At 43.0% G+C, this 19,706-nt stretch overlaps 1 protein-coding gene across 1 annotated transcript in view; it reads left to right on the top strand.

Moving 5' to 3' along the window:
* Positions 1-4,254, top strand: part of SAE1 (SUMO1 activating enzyme subunit 1) — a 74,137-nt gene extending 69,883 nt beyond the window's left edge. Inside the window, exons 8-9 of the mRNA XM_056540006.1 lie at positions 3,413-3,482; positions 3,619-4,254. Coding sequence (XP_056395981.1) covers positions 3,413-3,482; positions 3,619-3,711 — 163 coding nt within the window. The 3' untranslated portion in view covers positions 3,712-4,254. The remainder of the gene's footprint in view (positions 1-3,412; positions 3,483-3,618) is intronic.
* Positions 4,255-19,706: the final 15,452 nt, after the last annotated feature.

Genomic DNA, 19,706 nt, shown 5'->3' with positions numbered 1-19,706 from the left:
TGGCATTACAACAGAAAACTGGTTGCGCAAAAAAACAAGCCCTCACACTAGTCTGTGGATGAAAATATAAAAGTTATGATTTTTTGAAGGCGAGGAGGCAAAAATTAAATATAAAAATAAAATTGTCTTGAGTCCTTAAGGCCAAAATGGTCTGAGTCCTTAAGGGGTTAAATAAGAAATGTGTAATCCCTTATTTCCCCTGTGGGGGCGCTGCAGGGAAATTAAACACTTGTTTTGGAGCTTTTCACTCTTCGATTTAGAGCTGATCGCTAAGGATTATCCCAACACTCTGCATATATCATCTTAAACCATGTTAAAAAAATGGAAATAAGAATGTTAACTTATGTCGTGTGGGGTCCTCAAATTATATATATTTTTTATCTTCTTATACCCTTCACATATCTTAAAAGTAGACAATCTGTGCCTTGGGAAAATGTCGCCCAGCACTTTACAGTTACGGCGCCTTCATGCAACTTTGTATCAAAGATTAACGTATATAAAAAAAAATGATGTAGAGGGCAAAACGGAGCAGGAGTCACCACTAGTCCAATGTGCAAACACAGAATCATTAAAAATGAAGAATAAACCCGCTAATCCATAACCCATGAAATGTGGTTGTTATTATAATGCTTTTTGTGTTACTGAAAGCTCTGTATTAAAATGTACTGATCTGCTGGTGCAGCATTGCACACTGTAATATGACATGATGATAATAATACCATATATCATCTCATAAGTTCTCATCTTCCCAGCTGTGAGCACCAGGCCACGTGTGGCGTCCGTACGGCATCACTCACAACTAAAATACCAGTAATTGTGTCCAGTCGTGCATGTGTAATATCCACAGGAACATAGTAACTTCACCATTGCACACAACAGATAGAAAACAAGTGTCTTTATCAGTGAAGAGCAGGAAAACTACGAACATTTAGGAGTTGGGACTGTTTTAGTGTGGTCACAGTCCTTAAAGGGGTACTCCGCTGCAATGTCTGATTGCAGGGGTCCCACTGCCGGGGCCCCCCTTGATCTCCCGCAGCACCCGCCGTTCTAAACCAGTGAGGGGGTGTGGCCGTGATGTCATGATCGCGGCCTTCGGCGTGGAATCATCAAAACCGGCCTTTTTAACAATTAAGTGATCTGATTGGTTGCTATAGGCAACTGGTCAACTTGTGCTATGATAAATCTCCCCTAAAGTAATTGAATTTCTAAAAAATTTTGCAAGTAAAAAAAAAGGTGTGTTTTTAATTTCTATAAAATTCATTTCAGTAACAGAACTTACTGACACCACTAAAATTCTCTCAAAGGATTTTTTCAAACTCCTGAATAGCAAATCTGGTCATGCAGCAAAGCATAGTCAGCTTCTAAATATATATATATATATATATATATATATATATATATATATATATATACATACAACCAAAGAATAAGTTGGCCAGCACCATTGGATTCCAAACTATTATACGGACCTGGCTGTTTCATAATTTCATATTTTCATTTGTTTCACTACAGCTGTATAGCGTTTCATCTATATACTCATGTTTCATCTATATACTCATGTTTTATCTATATCTTTGTGCTAGCAGTGTGCTGCTGTATTCTCCTGTTGCTGTATATTTAGCCCAGCAGCCTGCACCTGTAAGCCAGGTCCATATAATAGTTTGGAATCAATAGTGCTGGCCAACTTATTCTTTGGTTGTATTACACATACGGGGGAGTGGCTACCTCCATGTTGGCTCCTGCACCCCACCCACCTCTATTAGGTGTATATAAGGTGCCTTGGATGTTTCAGACCTTGCAATGCCTGCTGTACTGTTCACACAGAGGCATATTCATAGTGTAGGGTCTGTCCCAAAATGAGGTCACCTTACCGTGGTGGGACGGTCCACGCTATTTGGCCGCCAAATTTGCAAGCTAAGTACCTCCACTGTTTCATAATTTCATATTTTCATTTGTTGCACTACAGCTGTATAGCTTTTCATGTTTTATCCATATACTCATGTTTCATCTATATACTCATGTTTTATCTGTATCTTTGTGCTAGCAGTGTGCTGCTGTATTCTCCTGTTGCTGTGTGTGTATATATATATATATATATATATATATATATATATATATATATATATATATATATATATATATATATATATATATTTTTTTTTTTTTTTTTTTTATTATACTATATAATGAGCCTAGGATGAGACAATAACAGACACGGGATTAAAAAAATTCTAGTTTCCAGGTCCCTGGTGGGCTGGTTGGTGTAGGAGTTCATTGTAGCTTCTCTTGTCTAAGGTAGTAGATAACACACAGGCTGTTCTCCTAGTTTGTCTAGGGTAGTGGATGGGTGAATGTCGGCTTCTCTGTTGTTCTATGGAACTAGAGGGAGTAATGGCAGCTTTGCTAATGTTGTGGAGGGGGTTAATACCAGCTTTCTGGTGGCCTCGGGAAATAAAAAATGTACTGCATGCTGCCCTGGTTGTCTAGGTTATTATAGAATGTAATACATGCTTCCTTGGTGGTCAGGGGTATAGGAGAATTTAATGTATGCTTCCCTGGTGGTCTAGGGTATTTTTATTTTTCTTTTTTTTATATATAATCCAAGTTTCCTGGTGGTCGAGTATTTGAAGATGTAATGCATGCTTCACTGGTGGACTACAGTACTGGAGGAGTTAATTTACTCTTCCCTGGTTGTCTTAGGTTTGCGGACAATTTCATGTATGATTTCCTGGTGGTCTAGAGTTTAGATTTAATGCTTTCTTCCCTGGTTGTCTAGGATATTTTAGGATTTAATCTGTTTCCTGGTGGTCTAGGGTATTGGAGGATTTAATGCATGGGTCCCTGGTGGTCTAGGGTATTGGAGGATTTAATGCATGCATCCCTGGTGGTCTAGGGTATTGGAGGATTTAATGCATGCATCCCTGGTGGTCTAGGGCATTGGAGGATTTAATGCATGCGTACCTGGTGGTCTAGGGTATTGGAGGATTTAATGCATGCATCCCTGGTGGTCTAGGGTATTGGAGGATATAATGCATGCGTCCCTGGTGGTCTAGGGTATTGGAGGATTTAATTCATGCCTCCCTGGTGGTCTAGGGTAGTAAAAGGGTACATACTTTGGCATTTTGATCACTTATAATCTTTCTAATAAGAGAATGCTGCTGGGCTGGTGCTGGGATGGAAATGACAGCATTTTCACTAAACACTGGTTTTCGGTTCAAACGTTTTTTTTTTTTGTTTTTTTTTAATTAATTTTAGATTTTTACAGAAACTTGTAAAAAAATAAAAATGTTATACACAACCTGTGCCTGTTATAGCTATGGCTGGAGAGGGTGGCTAAATGAAACTTTCTGAAGAAATTTTTTTAAATAAATAAATAAATTTTTTTTTTTTTTTTTTTAATTCTCTTCCACAGCTATTGTTTTTCGGAAATGGCTCCTGTCTGTGCCGTTGTGGGAGGAGTGCTGGGCCAGGAAGTAGTTAAGGTAGGCCTCAGCCACACGATAAATGTCAACATGATTCTATGGTGTCATTTACCACGTAGTGAATTTATTTATGAATTTTTTATTTTATTTTTTTATATACGATTTTATTTTTATTTATTTATTCTCTCACATACAGGCCCTATCCCAACGAGATTCCCCACACAATAACTTCTTTTTCTTTGATGGGCTAAAGAGCAGCGGCATTGTTGACTGTTTGGGCGCCAAATGATGAAGGATCCACGTTGGTCATTTATGTTTTGGAGGGTTTGCAGATTTTGTGATATTTGGACCGGAATTTGCACCAATATCCCCGGCACTTTGTAGATCCAGTATCTGTTCCTACTGGTGGGTGACCACCTAGGACAGTGGGCTCCAACCTGCGGACCTCCAGATGTTGCAAAACTACAACTCCCAGCATGCCCGGACAGCCAACGGCTGTCCGGGCATGCTGGGAGTTGTAGTTTTGCAACATCTGGAGGTCCGCAGGTTGAAGACCACTGACCTAGGAGATGGCGGCTGTTATGTTGTCACCGCTTCTCCTGATCCACCAGCCTGAAGATGCAGATAGAGGATTTTCGGGAATACCAGCTCTCTGGTCCCTAAATATTAATTTTTGTACTGACCTTTGTGGGAACCAAGTATATAAATGTCACATAAACACATTTTTGGCCTTTTTTTTTTTTTTTTATTATATTGCTTAAAACTGTATTTTTGTTCAAAATTTTTTCAATAAAAAATCCTATAAATCTGCAATGAAGAGTCATCATTACTAATGTAACAAGAATAAATGTGAAGGATAGGGGATAAGATGTCTGATCGCGAGGGGATCTCCGGGGCGGCACCCCAGTCATCCGGTGCAGGGAGCGAACTCCGCTCTGTGTCAGATGACGGGCGACCACAGCAGTCACGCCCCCTCCGTTCATGTCTACAGGAGGAGGTGTGACTGCTATGTACTTTCCCTCACGCCCCTCCCATAGACATGAATGGAGGGGGGCGTGGCGTGATGTCACCTACACAGAAGCTCCGAGCTTCCGTGTTCAGAACGCCGGGGTGCCATCCCGGAGATCAGACATCTTATGGAAAGGGGATAAGATGTTTAAGGGTGGAGTACCCCTTTAAGGTTGGACGTGTTTTTGCATTCAGAGATGGTATTCTGGGTACATTGGTTGTAACAAATGGTTATTTGAGTTACTGTTATCTCTTCCCACTCTGCCTATTCTCCTCTGACTTCAACAAAACATTTTCATACACACAACTGCTGCTCACTGGATATTTTTTAGGACTATTTTCTGTAAACTTCAGAGAAAGTTGAATAAGACTGCATTTTTTTTTTCATAAAGCGCCCCATTCCATTTAAAAATAAATAAATTAATGCATTGAAAAAAAAACCTCTGGAATGCTCCTTTTAAGATTTAACCCCATTTGCAGTTAAAGGGGTTATCCAGGCAAAAACTTTTTCTATATATATCAACTGGCTCCAGAAAGTTAAACAGATTTGTAAATGACTTCTATTAAAAAATCTTAATCCTTTCAGTACTTATGAGCTTCTGAAGTTAAGGTTGTTCTTTTCTGTCTAAGTGCTCTCTGATGACACGTGTCTCAGGAACCGCCCAGTTTAGAAGCAAATCCCCATAGCAAACCTCTTCTAAACGGGTAGTTTCCCGAGACAGGTGTCATCAGAGAACACTAAGACTGAAAAGAACAACCTTAACTTCAGAAGCTCATAAGTACTGAAAGGATTAAGATTTTTTAATAGAAGTAATTTGCAAATCTGTTTAACTTTCTGGCACCAGTTGATATATAAAAAAAAAGTTTTTTCCTGGAATACCCCTTTAACCCCATTTGCAGTTAAGACTTTCAGGATCAAGCCTTTTGAGGTTTAGTTTTTTTTCTCCTCACTCATTTTACCTCCAAGTGTACAGTGAAACAAACAAATTTCTGTAGGGTGAAATTGAAAAAAAATAAATAAATAAAACATTTTGCAACTTTTGAGGTTTTCTGTTTCTACCCAGTGCACCTTTTGGTAACAATGGCACATTCTTTATTCTGTAGGTCCATACGATTAAAATTAATACCCAATTTATATAGGTTTTATTTTACTACTTTTAAACAAATCTAACTTTTTTGCACAAAAATAAGTATGCTTAAAATTGTCCACTTCTGACCACTATAACCTTTTTATTTTTATATAGGGATTTATGACGGTCATTTTTTGCGCCGTGATCTGTAGGTTTTGATGGCACCTTTTTTTGATCATGTTTTTATTCATTTTTTTTCTCCTAGTATATAAAGTGACCAAAAATAAGCATTTCTGGACTTTGGAACTTTTTTACGCTTGCACCTTTGACCGTGCGGTTTCATTAACATTATTTTTTAATAGTTTGGCGATACCACACACTTATGATTTTTTTTTTTTTCAATTATTTTACTTGAAAAATGGGAAAGGGTAACTTTTATTAAAGAAGGGGTTAATGCATATTTTTTTAACCCTTTTTATTTATTTTATTTTTTTTCTTCTTGGTCCCCATAGGTGATTATAACATGCAATCTTTAGATTGCATACACTAATCAATGTTTTTCCATAGAGCAGCATTGATAACGGTTATCGGTGCTCTATTACTGCCATGGCTGACTGGAGCTATGGAGCATCGATCGGACGAGGAGGAGGAAGGTAAGAGGAAGGTTTCGCCACGGCAGTCTTGATCAGCCCGTTGAGCCAGCCGAGAATGGGATTTATTGTATTTAGATGTCGTGACCAACTTTGATCATGGCGTCTAAAAGGTTAATGCCAGATATCTGCCCGATCGGCGATGTCCGGCATTAGCCGTGGCTCCCGATTGCCAATAGCAACCGGGACCCACCTGGTATGACGCGCGCTCAGCTGCAAGCCCACTGTGGACGTAAATATACATCTATTTATGGGAAGGGGTTAAATGTTACCAGTCATTATTAATAAAAATTAATGTTCTAGATTAGCCGATTTTAAATTAATTTTGTAATATACTTCCTAATAAAATTATGTAATTTTGTGTTAAATTAACCCCTATATGTTTGGTCACCAGGGGTCCAGATTGTCTCCCACAGCAGCCTGGCAGAGACAAGTCAGGAAGTTCAGGCGGGACCTCAGCACAGTGTATATAGAGCTGAATATTTCGGCTCCCTTTGCCTTTGAGCTGAGCTAAACTATAGAGTCCTGATGCCTTCAGTGCATTGTGCTGAATATTTCTGCTCGCTTTGAAAGCTGCTGTGCAGAGCTGACACACAGTGGAGTTCAGAGCTGAGGGATGTGTGCAGCCTCAGCCAATCACAGGCCATCTCACACTGAACTGCACTGGGCTGTCTGTAGCAGAGTGGGGGAGGAAGTTCCCCCCTGTATGGCTTCAGATGATGTCACGCCTGCTGGGGAACGCCCCTTCCCTGTCTGTGAATCTGACAAAGACTGAGCAGAAAATACAGAGCAATATCAAGGTAGAAAGAATAAATAAATAAATAAAGGCAGGGGGTGGTTTATCATGATGGGGGCAGTGGACTGGGAGGATAACATTTATCAAGATCATGAGAGGTACTCTTTAACTTTATAGCCAATTACTTCCCCCTAGGGTCTGTTTCTTATGGAATGACTCATAAATTCCCTATTAGATGTTACTAATGGTGCGTCCTGTGTGTACAATGATAACAGAATATTAAATAGAAGCAGACCTGTCCTTTACACGTCTTTTATGGCCCTCAGAAGAGAAAGGAACACAAGCAACCCCAGCTAAAATATAGTGAACTATAAATCCTGTTCGGTGTGTCATTTACCAGAGTTCATAAATCAGTAGAAAAATGTATAAAACACTAGCGCAGTTAATTGGAGATTGTGCCCAAAATGCTGCTATGTTGTATGTATGAGCCCCTGTATATCATACAAAGAGGTGTACAATAAATATATTAAAAAGACAATGAGGGGCATTTACTAAGGGGTTTAGTATTTTTTTTCGGACTATTTTTGGCGCAAAATTGTCGCAATTGCGCCTACCCTATTTTTTGTGCGACTTTCTCTAGCAAGAGCTAGAAAGTAAATTTTTTTTTCCTGCTTAATTTACGCAAGTTTTCAGTTTTTACTTGCAGTGGTCAGGAATTTATTAACTGAGACAGTCGCAGTTGCACAATAAACTGTTAGCCATAAAAATTGACTAAATTTACTCCAGCTCCAACATGGAGCAGGAAAAGCTACTGCCGCCCGGGCTCCGACATACTTTCTCCCCGCTACCCTCACTGCGCTACCGGGACACTGCAGTGATTTACATCCCCCCCCCTCTCACCTGCCAGCGCCACACAACTTCCATCTGTCTGCTGTTGCAAGACTACAAGTCCCAGCATGCCCTTACAGTGAGGACACGCTGGGAGTTGTAATCTTGTAGCAGCGGGAGCTGAGTGACGTGGGCGGGAGACAAGGGGGGGGGGGGTAGCGGGGAGGCCGTATGAGGAGCCCGGGCGGGAGACAAGGGGGGTAGCGGGGAGGCCGTATGAGGAACCCGGGCGGCTGCACTGTAATCTCAGCCCGGGCTCCTGCCCTGAGAGCCAAAGCCTTTGGCTGTCCAGGCATGCTGGGAGTTGTAGTTTTGCAACAGCTGGAGGGCCACAGTTTGCAGACCACTGGTTTGTGGTCTGTAAACTGTAGTCCTCCAGCTGTTGCAAAACTAAACAGCTAAAGGGGACCGGCGAAGACGTTCACTTACCCTTCCGAGGCTCCAGCGACGATCGCTGACGGAGATCGTCGGGCGGCACTGTCATGCAGCGCTGGATCCTACGGAAGCCGGTAAGTTGCCCAAGCTTCCCAACCAGGGTGCCTCCAGATGTTGCAAGACTACAACTCCCAGCATGCCTGGACACCCTTTGGCTGTCCAGGCATGCTGGGAGTTGTAGTTTTGCAACATCTGGAGGCACCCTGGTTGGGAAACACTGGCCTTAAACAGTGTTTCCCAACCAGGGTGCCTCCAGATGTTGCAAAACTACAAGTTCCAGGTTGGGAAACACTGTGCCCGGCCTCCGCCCCACCTTACTGTAAGGGCATGCTGGGAGTTGTAGTCCTGCAGCTGGGGGCAGGGAACAAGCATGTCACTTGCCCACACATCTCCTGCACCACACAACTACAACTCCCAGCATGTCCTTACTGTAAGGGCATGCTGGCAGTTGTAGTCGTGCGGGGCGGGAGATGTGTGAGCAGGTGATAATAAATGTACTAACCCATTTTTTTTTTTTTCTTCTCATTTCAGATCCGTGTATCCTGTGGACTCCTTCGGATTCGGTGGACTACTTCGATGACCAGCGTTTTTCTTTGTTTGATTTTTAATAAAATGGTTAACGAGGGCTTGTGGGGGAGTGTTTTTTGTAATAAAATTTTTTTAAAACCTGTTGTGTTTTTTTCCTTACTTTACTAGACAGGCTTAGTAGTGGAAGCTGTCTTATAGACGGAGTCCATTACTAAGCTGGGCTTAGCGTTAGCCACAAAAACAGCTAGTGCTAACCCCCTATTATTACCCCGGTAGCCAACGCCACAGGGTTGCCGGGAAGAGCTGGTACCAACAGGCCTGGAGCGTCAAAAAATGGCGCTCCTGGGCCTAGGCGGTAACAGGCTGCGTTATTTAGGCTGGGGAGGGCCAGTAACAATGGTCCTCGCCCACCCTGGTAACGTCAGGCTGTTACTGTTTGGTTGGTATTTGGCTGAGAATGAAAATAGGGGGGGGGGGGACCCTATGCGGTTTTTTTTTTTTAAATAATTAAATATTTAAAAAAAACAAAAACACATAGGGTCCCCCCTATTTTTTATTCAGCCAAATACCAACCAAACAGTAACAGCCTGACGTTACCAGGGTGGGCGAGGACCATTGTTACTGGCCCTCCCCAGCCTAAATAACACCAGCCTGTTACCGCCTAGGCCCAGGAGCGCCATTTTTGACGCTCCGGGCCTGTGGGTACCGGCTCTTCCCTGCACCCCTGTGGTGTTGGGTACCGGGGTAATAATTGGGGGTTAGCGCTAGCTGTTTTTGTGGCTAACGCTAAGCCCGGCTTAGTAATGGACTTTGTCTATAAGACAGCTTCCACTACTAAGCCTGTCTAGTAAAGTAAAAAAAAACACAACAGGTTTAAAAAAAAATTTATTAAAAAAAACACTCCCCCACAAGCCCTCGTTAACCATTTTATTAACATCAAGCAAAGAAAAACGCTGGTCGTCGAAGTAGTCCACCGAATCCGAAGGAGTCCACAGGATACACGGATCTGTAGAAGAAGTAACAAAAAAAGTGTAAGTACATATAGGGAGAAAAAAAAACTGTGTTTAAAAAATGTAATACACACACGCAACGCCGTTTACCACTATTCTGAGCCCCATGACTACAATTTAGTTATTGAACTATTTAGATGTGGTGAAAAAGCTAAAAAAAAACCTCAAAAACAAAAGATCCAGAAGGAAACCTAGCAGCCAAACCTATTCAGACAGCAGGAAAAAGGAACAGATTATTTTTTTCTACTACATGAAGTAAATTTCCCACTTTTGCCTATGTGTGCCAAATTTATTAAGGCCGTGCAACAATTTAGTAAATTTGTCGCACATGAAATGAAGTAGAAAAAAAACAGGGTAAAAACCAGACTACATAGTAAAAGATTAGTAAATGCCCCTCAATAAGCGCAGAATAGGACTTTATTGTGAATATAGATTAAATGAATATTTACCTGTAAAGGATGAAAGTGCATGGCATAAGATAAGGTGCAAGGTATGGCGGGAGTTGGTCCGAGGCTGGAATAATATAATTATAATATAAAATATGCTGTGAGATAGTAAAATATTAGGATGTATTCCTGAAGAATAAACGCATACCTGTTACATAGGTGAGCACAGAGCAGTAGTAAAGTGCATATAGGGATATGTAACGGGGAATGTGAATAAATACGGCAGAAAACTGATTACGCAATCTGGTAATATTGATAGGATGGGCAGTTAGTATACAGACATGTGGTGGATATGTACTTGCCTATCTATTCCATTAAAAGTCTATTTCCAGATAGTGCAGGCAGTCTCACCACATATTTCGGGGGGATACTAAACAACAGAGGGAGTTAGGCTCCGGTCCGCAGTAGTGACATACAGTGTCTGCACTTGTAGTTTTGAAGCCGTGGGACGGGCTCTATTTGCTGGTAGACAGTAAGGGCCGTTATACTAGGTATAGGTGTATAATCTCTGAAATGCGTTGGAGTGTTTTTTAACCCTCTATGAACCCTGTAGTGATGTCACTGCACCTGCTGGAAACATCAGGCATACTCTACAGCCGGAGATTCCACGGTCAAGCCGCCACCGGCCGGGGCGCACTCCCATGATCTTGTGAATCTCCATTGCACCACAAACCCGAAAGGACTTACCTGGACTGCAGCAAGCACCTAAATGAACACGCCACATCTGATGTCAGGTACCGGGCACACATCTAAATTGCACCTATACCGAGTATAACGGCCCTTACTGTCCACCAGCTAATAGAGCCCGTCCCACGGCTTAAAAACTACAAGTGCAGAGACTGTATGTCACTACTCCAGACCGGAGCCTAACGCCCTCTGTTGTTTAGTATCCCCCGAAATATGTGGTGAGACTGCCTGCACTATCTGGAAATAGACTTTTTATGGAATAGATGGGCAAGTACATATCCACCACGTCTGTATACTAACTGCCCATCCTATCTATATTACCAGATTGCGTAATCAGTTTTCTGCCGTTTTTATTCACATTCCCCCTGTTATATCCCTATATGCACTTTACTACTGCTCTGCGCTCAACTATGCAACAGGTATGAGTTTATTCTTCAGAAATACATCCTAATATTTTACTATCTCACAGCATATTTTATATTATAATTATATTATTCCAGCCTCGGACAAACTCCAGCCATACCTTGCACCTTGAACATAGCCTAACACAATAACTGCATAGTACAGACCTGGCATTAAAATCAACACAAAAACTATGCCGCGACAGGAGCTTCGTGATCGAACAACCGCAAACTATGTTACATCCCTAAGCACAATGCCAAACATCAGGGTTGAGCTTGGCAAATGGCCGGAAAACATTACCTGCCTGACTGTATTGTGCTGACTGTAAAGTTTGGTGGAGGAAGGATAATACTTGATAATACTTATGGGGTTGGATTCGGCATACCAGAACATTTTGGACAATTGTTGCCTCCAAATTTGTGAGAATAGTTTTTGTGTTCAACCCCCTCCAGTGCACACAGCAAGGTGCATAAAGACTTGGGTGGGGGAGTTTGGAGTGTCCCCGACCTCAACCCCATCCAACACCTCTGGGATGAACGAGAACGGAGATGTGAACCAGGACGTCTCCTCTAATATTGGTGTCTAAACTCATAGATCATTGTCTTCCAAACAGTGTGTCTCCAGCTGTTACAAAATTACAAACCCCAGAATGCCCGGACAGCCAAAGGCTGAAAACCCCATGCCTGTCACATCAGCTAAAATAGGCAACACAAGGCATAAACAAGAACCTCTACATTATTCTCTAAGAATAGCCAATGCTGCACTATACATGCAAAAAATAAATCCTGGATTGTGTCTTTAAAGGGAACCTGTCGTCAACTCAATGCTGCCTGAACCATGACTCGTGGTTCAGACAGCATGAAACTGACGACAGGTTCCCTTTAAAGGGGTACTCTGGTGGAAAACTTTTTTTTTAAATCAACTGGTGCCAGAAAGTTAAACAGATTTGTAAATTACTTCTATTAAAAATCTTAATCCTTCCAGTACTTATTAGCTGCTGATTACTACAGAGGAAATGGTTTTCTTTTTGGAACACAGAGCTCTCTGCTGACATCACGAGCACAGTGCTCTCTGCTGACATCTCTGTCCATTTTAAGAACTGTCCAGAGTAGGAGAAAATCCCCATAGCAAACATATACTGTTCTGGACCGTTCCTAAAATGGACAGAGATGTCAGCAGAGAGCACTGTGGTCATGATGTCAGCAGAGAGCACTGTGGTCATGATGTCAGCAGAGAACACTGTGGTCATGATGTCAGCATGAGAGCACTGTGTTCCAAAAAGAAAATAATTTCCTTTGTAGTATTCAGCAGCTAATAAGTACTGGAAGGATTAAGATTTTTTAATAAAGTAAATTACAAATCTATTTATCTTTCTGGCACCAGTTGATTTAAAAAAAATAAATAAAAAAAGTTTTCCACCAGAGTACCCCTTTAACTATACACACGTTACACCATGCCATACCTATAATTGTACGTGATTTGTGCTGCAATTGCTTTCCTTTTTAAATAAACAAACAGGAAAGAAAATTTGCTCCTAAAACAGCTTTAATTAAAAAACCCTGTATGAGGAAAATTTTGAGAAAAATGCAGAGATTTAAAGGGGTTATTCGGCCAAAGACATCTTATCCCCTATTCAAAGGATTTGGGCTGTGTCTCCAGTCTCGCAAAGCTCTTTGGGGGAGATTTATCAAAACCTGTGCAAAGAAAAAGTTGCCCATAGCAACCAATCAGATGACTTCTTACATTTTGCAAAGGCCTTGTTAAAAATGAAAGAAGCGATCTGATTGGTTGCTATGGGCAACTGGGCAAATTTTCCTCTGGACAGGTTTTAATAAATCTCCCCCTTTGTTTCCTGGACTGGGGACATGATGTCACGCCACGCCCCCTCCATTTATGTCTATGGGAGGGGGCGTGATGGCATCTTTAGCCAGACTCAAAATGGCGGTTGCCTTATTTATGGTAAAATGTTCAGACCCCCCCCCCATTCCCCACCATGTATAATGGAGTCGGGCTATGTAAGGTTAAACAATCCTTATGTCTTACATGGGTGACTCACTGTTCTCTCGAAAGACAGGTTAATTCTGCTCCCTCGATTAGTTGCAAAGACGTAGGCGGGCTGTCTGCAGCGGGAACATTACGCCTCGCCTGGTAATTTTCATATTGTCTGGCAGTACTAATCGTGTGCTGAGCACGCCGCCAATGGCACCTATTGAGGCTGGCGGCAGTGACAGCTATTCCTCTCAATTGTCTGTGTAGCCATATTGTCATGGCAGGAAATGGGATTTCAGTTACTGTAAGTGGAAAACTTTGGATAAGTACGTACAGAATTACTTGTTTGTATTCTACGAAATGGGTGAAATGGTGTCAACACGGATGAGACCTTATATACAGTGAAATCTCTTTATGAAGACCACCCTAAATTAAAAGTTGTCTTCTACAGTAAAGGAAAAAATTAATTGATCCCCTGCTGATTTTGAATCACACGCTTAAAGGGGTTATCCAGGAAAAAACTTTTTTTTTTTTTTTTTTTATAAAATTTTTTTTTTATATATATATATATATATATATTAACTGGCTCCAGAAAGTTAAACAAATTTGTAAATTACAATAAGTAAGAAAGGGTGAACTTGCACTCACCGTCCATGTATTCAAAGAAATCACGGGTCCTCCGTGCAGCAGGGAGACATAAGATGAGAGCGCTCAGAGGCTAAAAGCCGTTTTCGCACACACAGTAATTTGTAAATTACTTCTATTAAAAAAATCTTAATCCTTTCAGTACTTATGAGCTGGTGAAGTTGAGTGGTTCTTTTCTGTCTAAGTGCTCTCTGATGACACGTGTCTCGGGAACTGTCCAGAGTAGAAGCAAATCCCCATAGCAAACCTCTTCTACTCTGTGCAGTTCCTGAGACAAGCAGAGGTGTCAGCAGAGAGCACTGTTGCCAGACAGAAAAGAACAACTCAACTTCAGCATCTGATAATTATTAGAAGGATTAAGATTTTTTAATAGAAGTAATTTACAAATCTGTTTAACTTTCTGGAGCCAGTTGATATATAAAAATAAATTTTTCCCTGGAATACCCCTTTAGCGCCCCCCCCCCCCCCATTGTAAGGGTAACGCAGTGGGGTGAACATCATGATGGAGGACACTCCAGGTCCTGCAACAAGTTGGGGTTCAGCCACCAAGTCCTCTCCAATGAGAACCAGGTAATGTGAGACCGAGAGAAATAGGGGCTTGGTCAGCCCAATCGTAGTGCCTGTGTAGGTTTGAGGGTGCCAGGAGAGTAGGTGGCGATCAATGAGAAACATGTCAGTCGGAGTATTAGTAGAGAAGCATAAGCTGCGATATCCCATGGCATGAAGTGGCTTCTCGACTAGTGCAAAGCTTCAGGGAGCAGAACGGTGATGTAGGATGTGATCTGGCTGTCAATCATGCCTGAGTAGGAGGGATTAGAGCCCAGTCTGCCATGACTACTTCTCCATGCCGTGACTACTTGAGGTTCATTAGCATACAATGTTGGACCCTTTAAAACTCCTTTTCTGCACTATAATGGATGTGAAGGAGGACATCTGGACATGGTGAGAAACCTTATTTTCCCCTATGTAATGTGTCACCACCAGTTACATAGAGCAAAATTTGGTGACAGGTTCCCTTTAAGTGAATAGGGCTGAGCTGTAAGGCCTTGTTCACGCAATCCAAGCAGTTCACTTTAAGATTTCTCACACCACTTCACTTTGTGACTTTGTATACTTAAAGGGGTACTCTGGTGGAAAACATTTTTTTTTTTAATCAACTGTTGCCAAAAAGTTAAACAGATTTGTAAATTGCTTCTATAAAAAAATCTTAATCCTTCCAGTACTTATCAGCTGCTGTATACTACAGAGGAAGTTGTGTAGTTCTTTTCAGTCTGATCATAGTGCTCTCTGCTGACACCTCTGTCCATTGTCAGGAACTTTCTGGAGCAGGAGAGGTTTGCTATGGGGATTAACTGCTACTCTGGACAGTTCCTAACACGGACAGTGGTGTCAGCAGAGAGCACTGTGGTCAGACCGAAAAGAACAATTCAAATTCCTGTGGAGCATACAGCAGCTGATAAGTACTGGAAGGATTAAGATTTTTTAATTGAAGTAACTTACAAATCTGTTTAACTTCCTGGAGCCAGTTAATATGAAAAAAATTGTTTGCCACAGGAGTACCCCTTTAACATATTTTTTATACATAACATTTTTATTAAAAATCCCAGCAATTCCTCCCTTAATATCCTTCTCTCATAGTCAAAGTTTTTTATTATTATTATGATTAAATTAATAAATATATAAACAATCCTTCTCTATGTTGTCCCAGGAGATCGGCCATTTTTCCCCTCCTCCTCCTTCTTTAAGCCCTTAGACCAGTAATTCCCAACCTTTTCTGCCCGAGTATCCCTTGGCAGCCCATTTCCATAAATTGTACCCCCATATAGTAAATATACAAGTTCTAGTAGTAGGCACCAGGGTCTCCCTTGTGACATAATGACACACCTAAAGGGATAAATAAATCCTGTATATCAAACGGGAATTCTGATAATTAATTTATTATAGACATATTAAAATACATATAATAGGACGCAATATGATTGGGTGCTGGGAAAGTCTGCCAATACAATATATAGACTGCTACATCATGTAAACTCCTTTGTTACCCATATAAAGATAAAGTGCATGTAGTAGTGCTGTAATGTAATCCCTGAAAACATTAGCACTGTACTGTCAGTAATGTAAAATAGTAATCAGGTAATTACCAGAACAGGGACGATTACACAAATACAAGATGCTCCTAATAGGAGTGATCAATGCTCACTTAATATGTGATACTGACAAGTGCCAGCAGCAAGAGTAAAACTAAGTATGTGTATGCAGATGTACAGTATATCAAATAAATACACATGTAGAGCAAGCGGTGTAAGCTAAACAGCCTTACCCATGTGGGATAGCAGCCTGAGCCCTACGATCGATTGGGTTTCCCTTTCTCAAGAGCTGCTATACTGATACTCACAGGTCGATGTTATATATTGTTCTAAATTATCTAATTACCAACAGCGTTACGGCACTGGCCTGCCGCAACTCAAAGACAGCCCTGCTTCCGGCGTCTACGTTGCAGCGCTCAGGCTGGAGGTATTATGTCTCAATAGTTGTAGGCCCCCTCTGTGATCCCATATAGTTGTAGGCCCCCTCTGTGATCCCATATAGTTGTAGGCCCCCACACTGTCCCCATATAGTTGTAGGCACCTACACTGGTCCCATATAGTTGTATGCTCCCTCTGTGATCCCATATAGTTGTAGGCCCCTACACTGCCCCCATATAGTTGTAGGCCCCTACACTGCCCCCATATAGTTGTAGGCCCCCTCTGTGATCCCATATAGTTGTAGGCCCCCTCTGTGATCCCATATAGTTGTAGGCCCCTACACTGCCCCCATATAGTTGTAGGCCCCTACACTGCCCCCATATAGTTGTAGGCCCCCTCTGTGATCCCATATAGTTGTAGGCCCACACACATTTCCCATATAATTGTAGGCCCACACACTTCCCCATATAGATGTAAACCTACACACTGCCTCCATATAGTTGTATGCCCCCTCTGTGATCCCATATAGTTGTATGCCCACACACATTTCCCATATAATTGTAGGCCCACACACTTCCCCATATAGATGTAAACCTACACACTGCCTCCATATAGTTGTAGGCCACCACAGGGGTGGACATATCGCCTGTTCAGCCAGTTCAGCTGCACAGGGGCTCAGCGTGTGAGGGTGCCCCCCCCCCACCCGGGCCCCCCCACCCTTTCGCTGTGCCCACTGCTCACTGTTCTAAAGTGGCCGCGGCGCATAATAGCACCGCACTTTAAACAGCTGGCCAACCCGGGTCTGACAAGGGACGTCGCGCAAGTGATATACCTCCGCAGACCCATGCAGGAGGACGCAGGTGATGTCACTTGTCAGGCCACCGGAGAGGAGAAGCGCTGCACAGGCCAGGTAAGTGTGTCTGTGTGTTGTTGGGGGGGGGGGGGGAGGGGCTATGCTACCTAATGTGGGGAAACTTACCTAATGTGGGGAATCTATGCTACCTAATGGGGGGTAACTGCTACCTAATGTGGGGAAACTGCTGCCTACCTACTGCTGCAGATTAATGTGAGTTGCAGTGCAATTTTATGGCATAGTGCTTTTTTTTTTTTTGGGGGGGGGAGACAGGCACATTCTTTGCACAGGGGCCCCACTGCTGTCTGTGTCCGCCCCTGGGCCACCATACTGCCCGGCTTCGTTGCTCCACTTCTCCTCTGATCCGGGCACCTACTGCTAAGTCCTAAAGCAGTAGATCCCTGGCCCAAAGGGGCACTAAAGCTGATGTGGGAGTTACCGTCCACAGCAGCCCTCCTGCTCTGCTTCTCTGGGCAGCAATGTCAGCAAGTACCAGCAGCCACTGCTCATTTCTCTTAAGGTAGCCGTGGTGCCCTCTGTTACTTTAAGATCAGGCAGCATGGGCAGTGACCAGTGGCTGCGGCTGCAATTACAGTTTTTTTTCCCCGTGTACTCCCAGGAGGACTGCTAAGTACCCCTGGGGATACTTTGTACCTCAGGTTCGGAACTGCTGCCTAAGACCGTTGTCTGCAGAAGGATCCTCTCCCTCTTCTCTGCCTGCAACTGGAGACAAAGAACATTAAGCCCCGCCCCTCAGCTACCTGCTTGCTAAAAATGGAGGCCAATAGAAGGAAGCTAATCCTTGTGTGTTCTTCATATTCTATGTTGGAAATCTTTCAGACTGATTTGAGTAGAAAATCCTGCGGACAGAGTGGACGAGCTTCTTTCCTGTTTACTTGGATGCCTCAGTCTTAGTTGTAACGTTCCTTTGACCAGAAGACAATGGTGCGGTCACTACTTATGACTACACTGTCCATGTGATTGTGTGTTTGTGTAGGGAAACTTGCTGATAACTCTGAGGTTTCATCAGAAGGATAGTCACAAACAGGAAGGACGTGTCATACTCCTCTGGCGCTGAGTTCACCGCGTTCCCAATAGTAGCGGCGACTGCAAAACAGGAATTCAGGGCCGGGAGCCCCCACAAACCCTTCCCCGTCTCATGTCTCCCAGGACTCCAGGAAGCTTATGGGAACTTTATTGGCCTGAGAAAACTTTGATAGCCTTGTTCTCTCTCTCACCTCAGTTTCCATATCCAGTCATAATGTCGGTTTTCGTATTTAGCGTAACAGCTCATGTCTGGACTGTGGTGCCTGCCGAAAGTGACGACACTACTGCCGTAATACTGCATTATTAATGATACTCTCCCTGACTCATTTATACCATTAGAAAGGCATCACCACCATAGATAAGTAGAATAAAGTCTTTTTCATACAAGCAGCTGGGCCGATGGGTTTGTTTCTTAACTCAAACACCCCCATGTTATAGTTTCAGTCCTGGGTATAAATAGATAATAAAACAAATCTTTGTATTGTACGATCATATATTTATACATTGTAGGGACTGGGGACTTATAGAAGAACTGTCTTTTCTACACTTCAATCTATGGCACACAATTATTTTATTTGCCTTGGCGGCAGCTGCCTGGCATTGGTTGTTACAGTTCAGTAATATAACCAAGTCCTTTTCCAGGTTAGTTTTTACCCAGCTAGTATGTAATGGGGACATATATACAGTGGTCCCTGAACATACGATGGTAATCCGTTCCAAATGGACCGTTTGTTGAAACCATCGTATGTTGAGGGATCCGTGCAATGTAAAGAATAGGACAGTGGTCTACAACCTGCGGACCTCCAGATGTTGCAAAACTACAACACCCAGCATGCCCGGACAGCCAACGGCTGTCCGGGCATGCTGGGAGTTGTAGTTTTGCAACATCTGGAGGTCCGCAGGTTGAAGACCACTGGTATTGGAGGTTATACTCACGTGTCCCGCCGCTCCGGACCGTCACCGCTCGTCACCGCTGCCCTGGATGTCGCCGTCCATCGCTGTTGCCGTGTCCCCGGGGTGTCCCCGACGCTCCGGCAAGGCCTATGCTTCCCCGGCATCCTCGCTCTCCGTTGCCGCCATCATGTCGCTACGCACGCCGCTCCTATTGGATGACGGGACGGCGCGCACAGCGACGTGATGATGACGATGGAGAGAGCCGACGATGCAGGGGATCCTGAAGAGGACGCGCCGGAGCCCCGAGGACAGGTAAGTGATCGTCAGCGGACCACACGGGGCACCGTAAACGGCTATCCGGTGGTAGCTGAAGCAGTCTGCGCTGCCGGATAGCCGTTTATGCGATGGCCCCGACATACAAAAGCATTGTATGTTGATGCTGCCTTCAACATGCGATGGCCTCTGAGAGTGATCGTATGTTGAAATGATCGTATGTCGGGGCCATCGTAGGTCGGGGGGTCACTGTAT

The sequence above is a fragment of the Hyla sarda genome, chromosome 9, assembly GCF_029499605.1.
Source record: "Hyla sarda isolate aHylSar1 chromosome 9, aHylSar1.hap1, whole genome shotgun sequence".
Classification (NCBI taxonomy): Eukaryota; Metazoa; Chordata; class Amphibia; order Anura; family Hylidae; genus Hyla; species Hyla sarda.
This window is presented reverse-complemented; position numbering and strand designations above follow the sequence as displayed.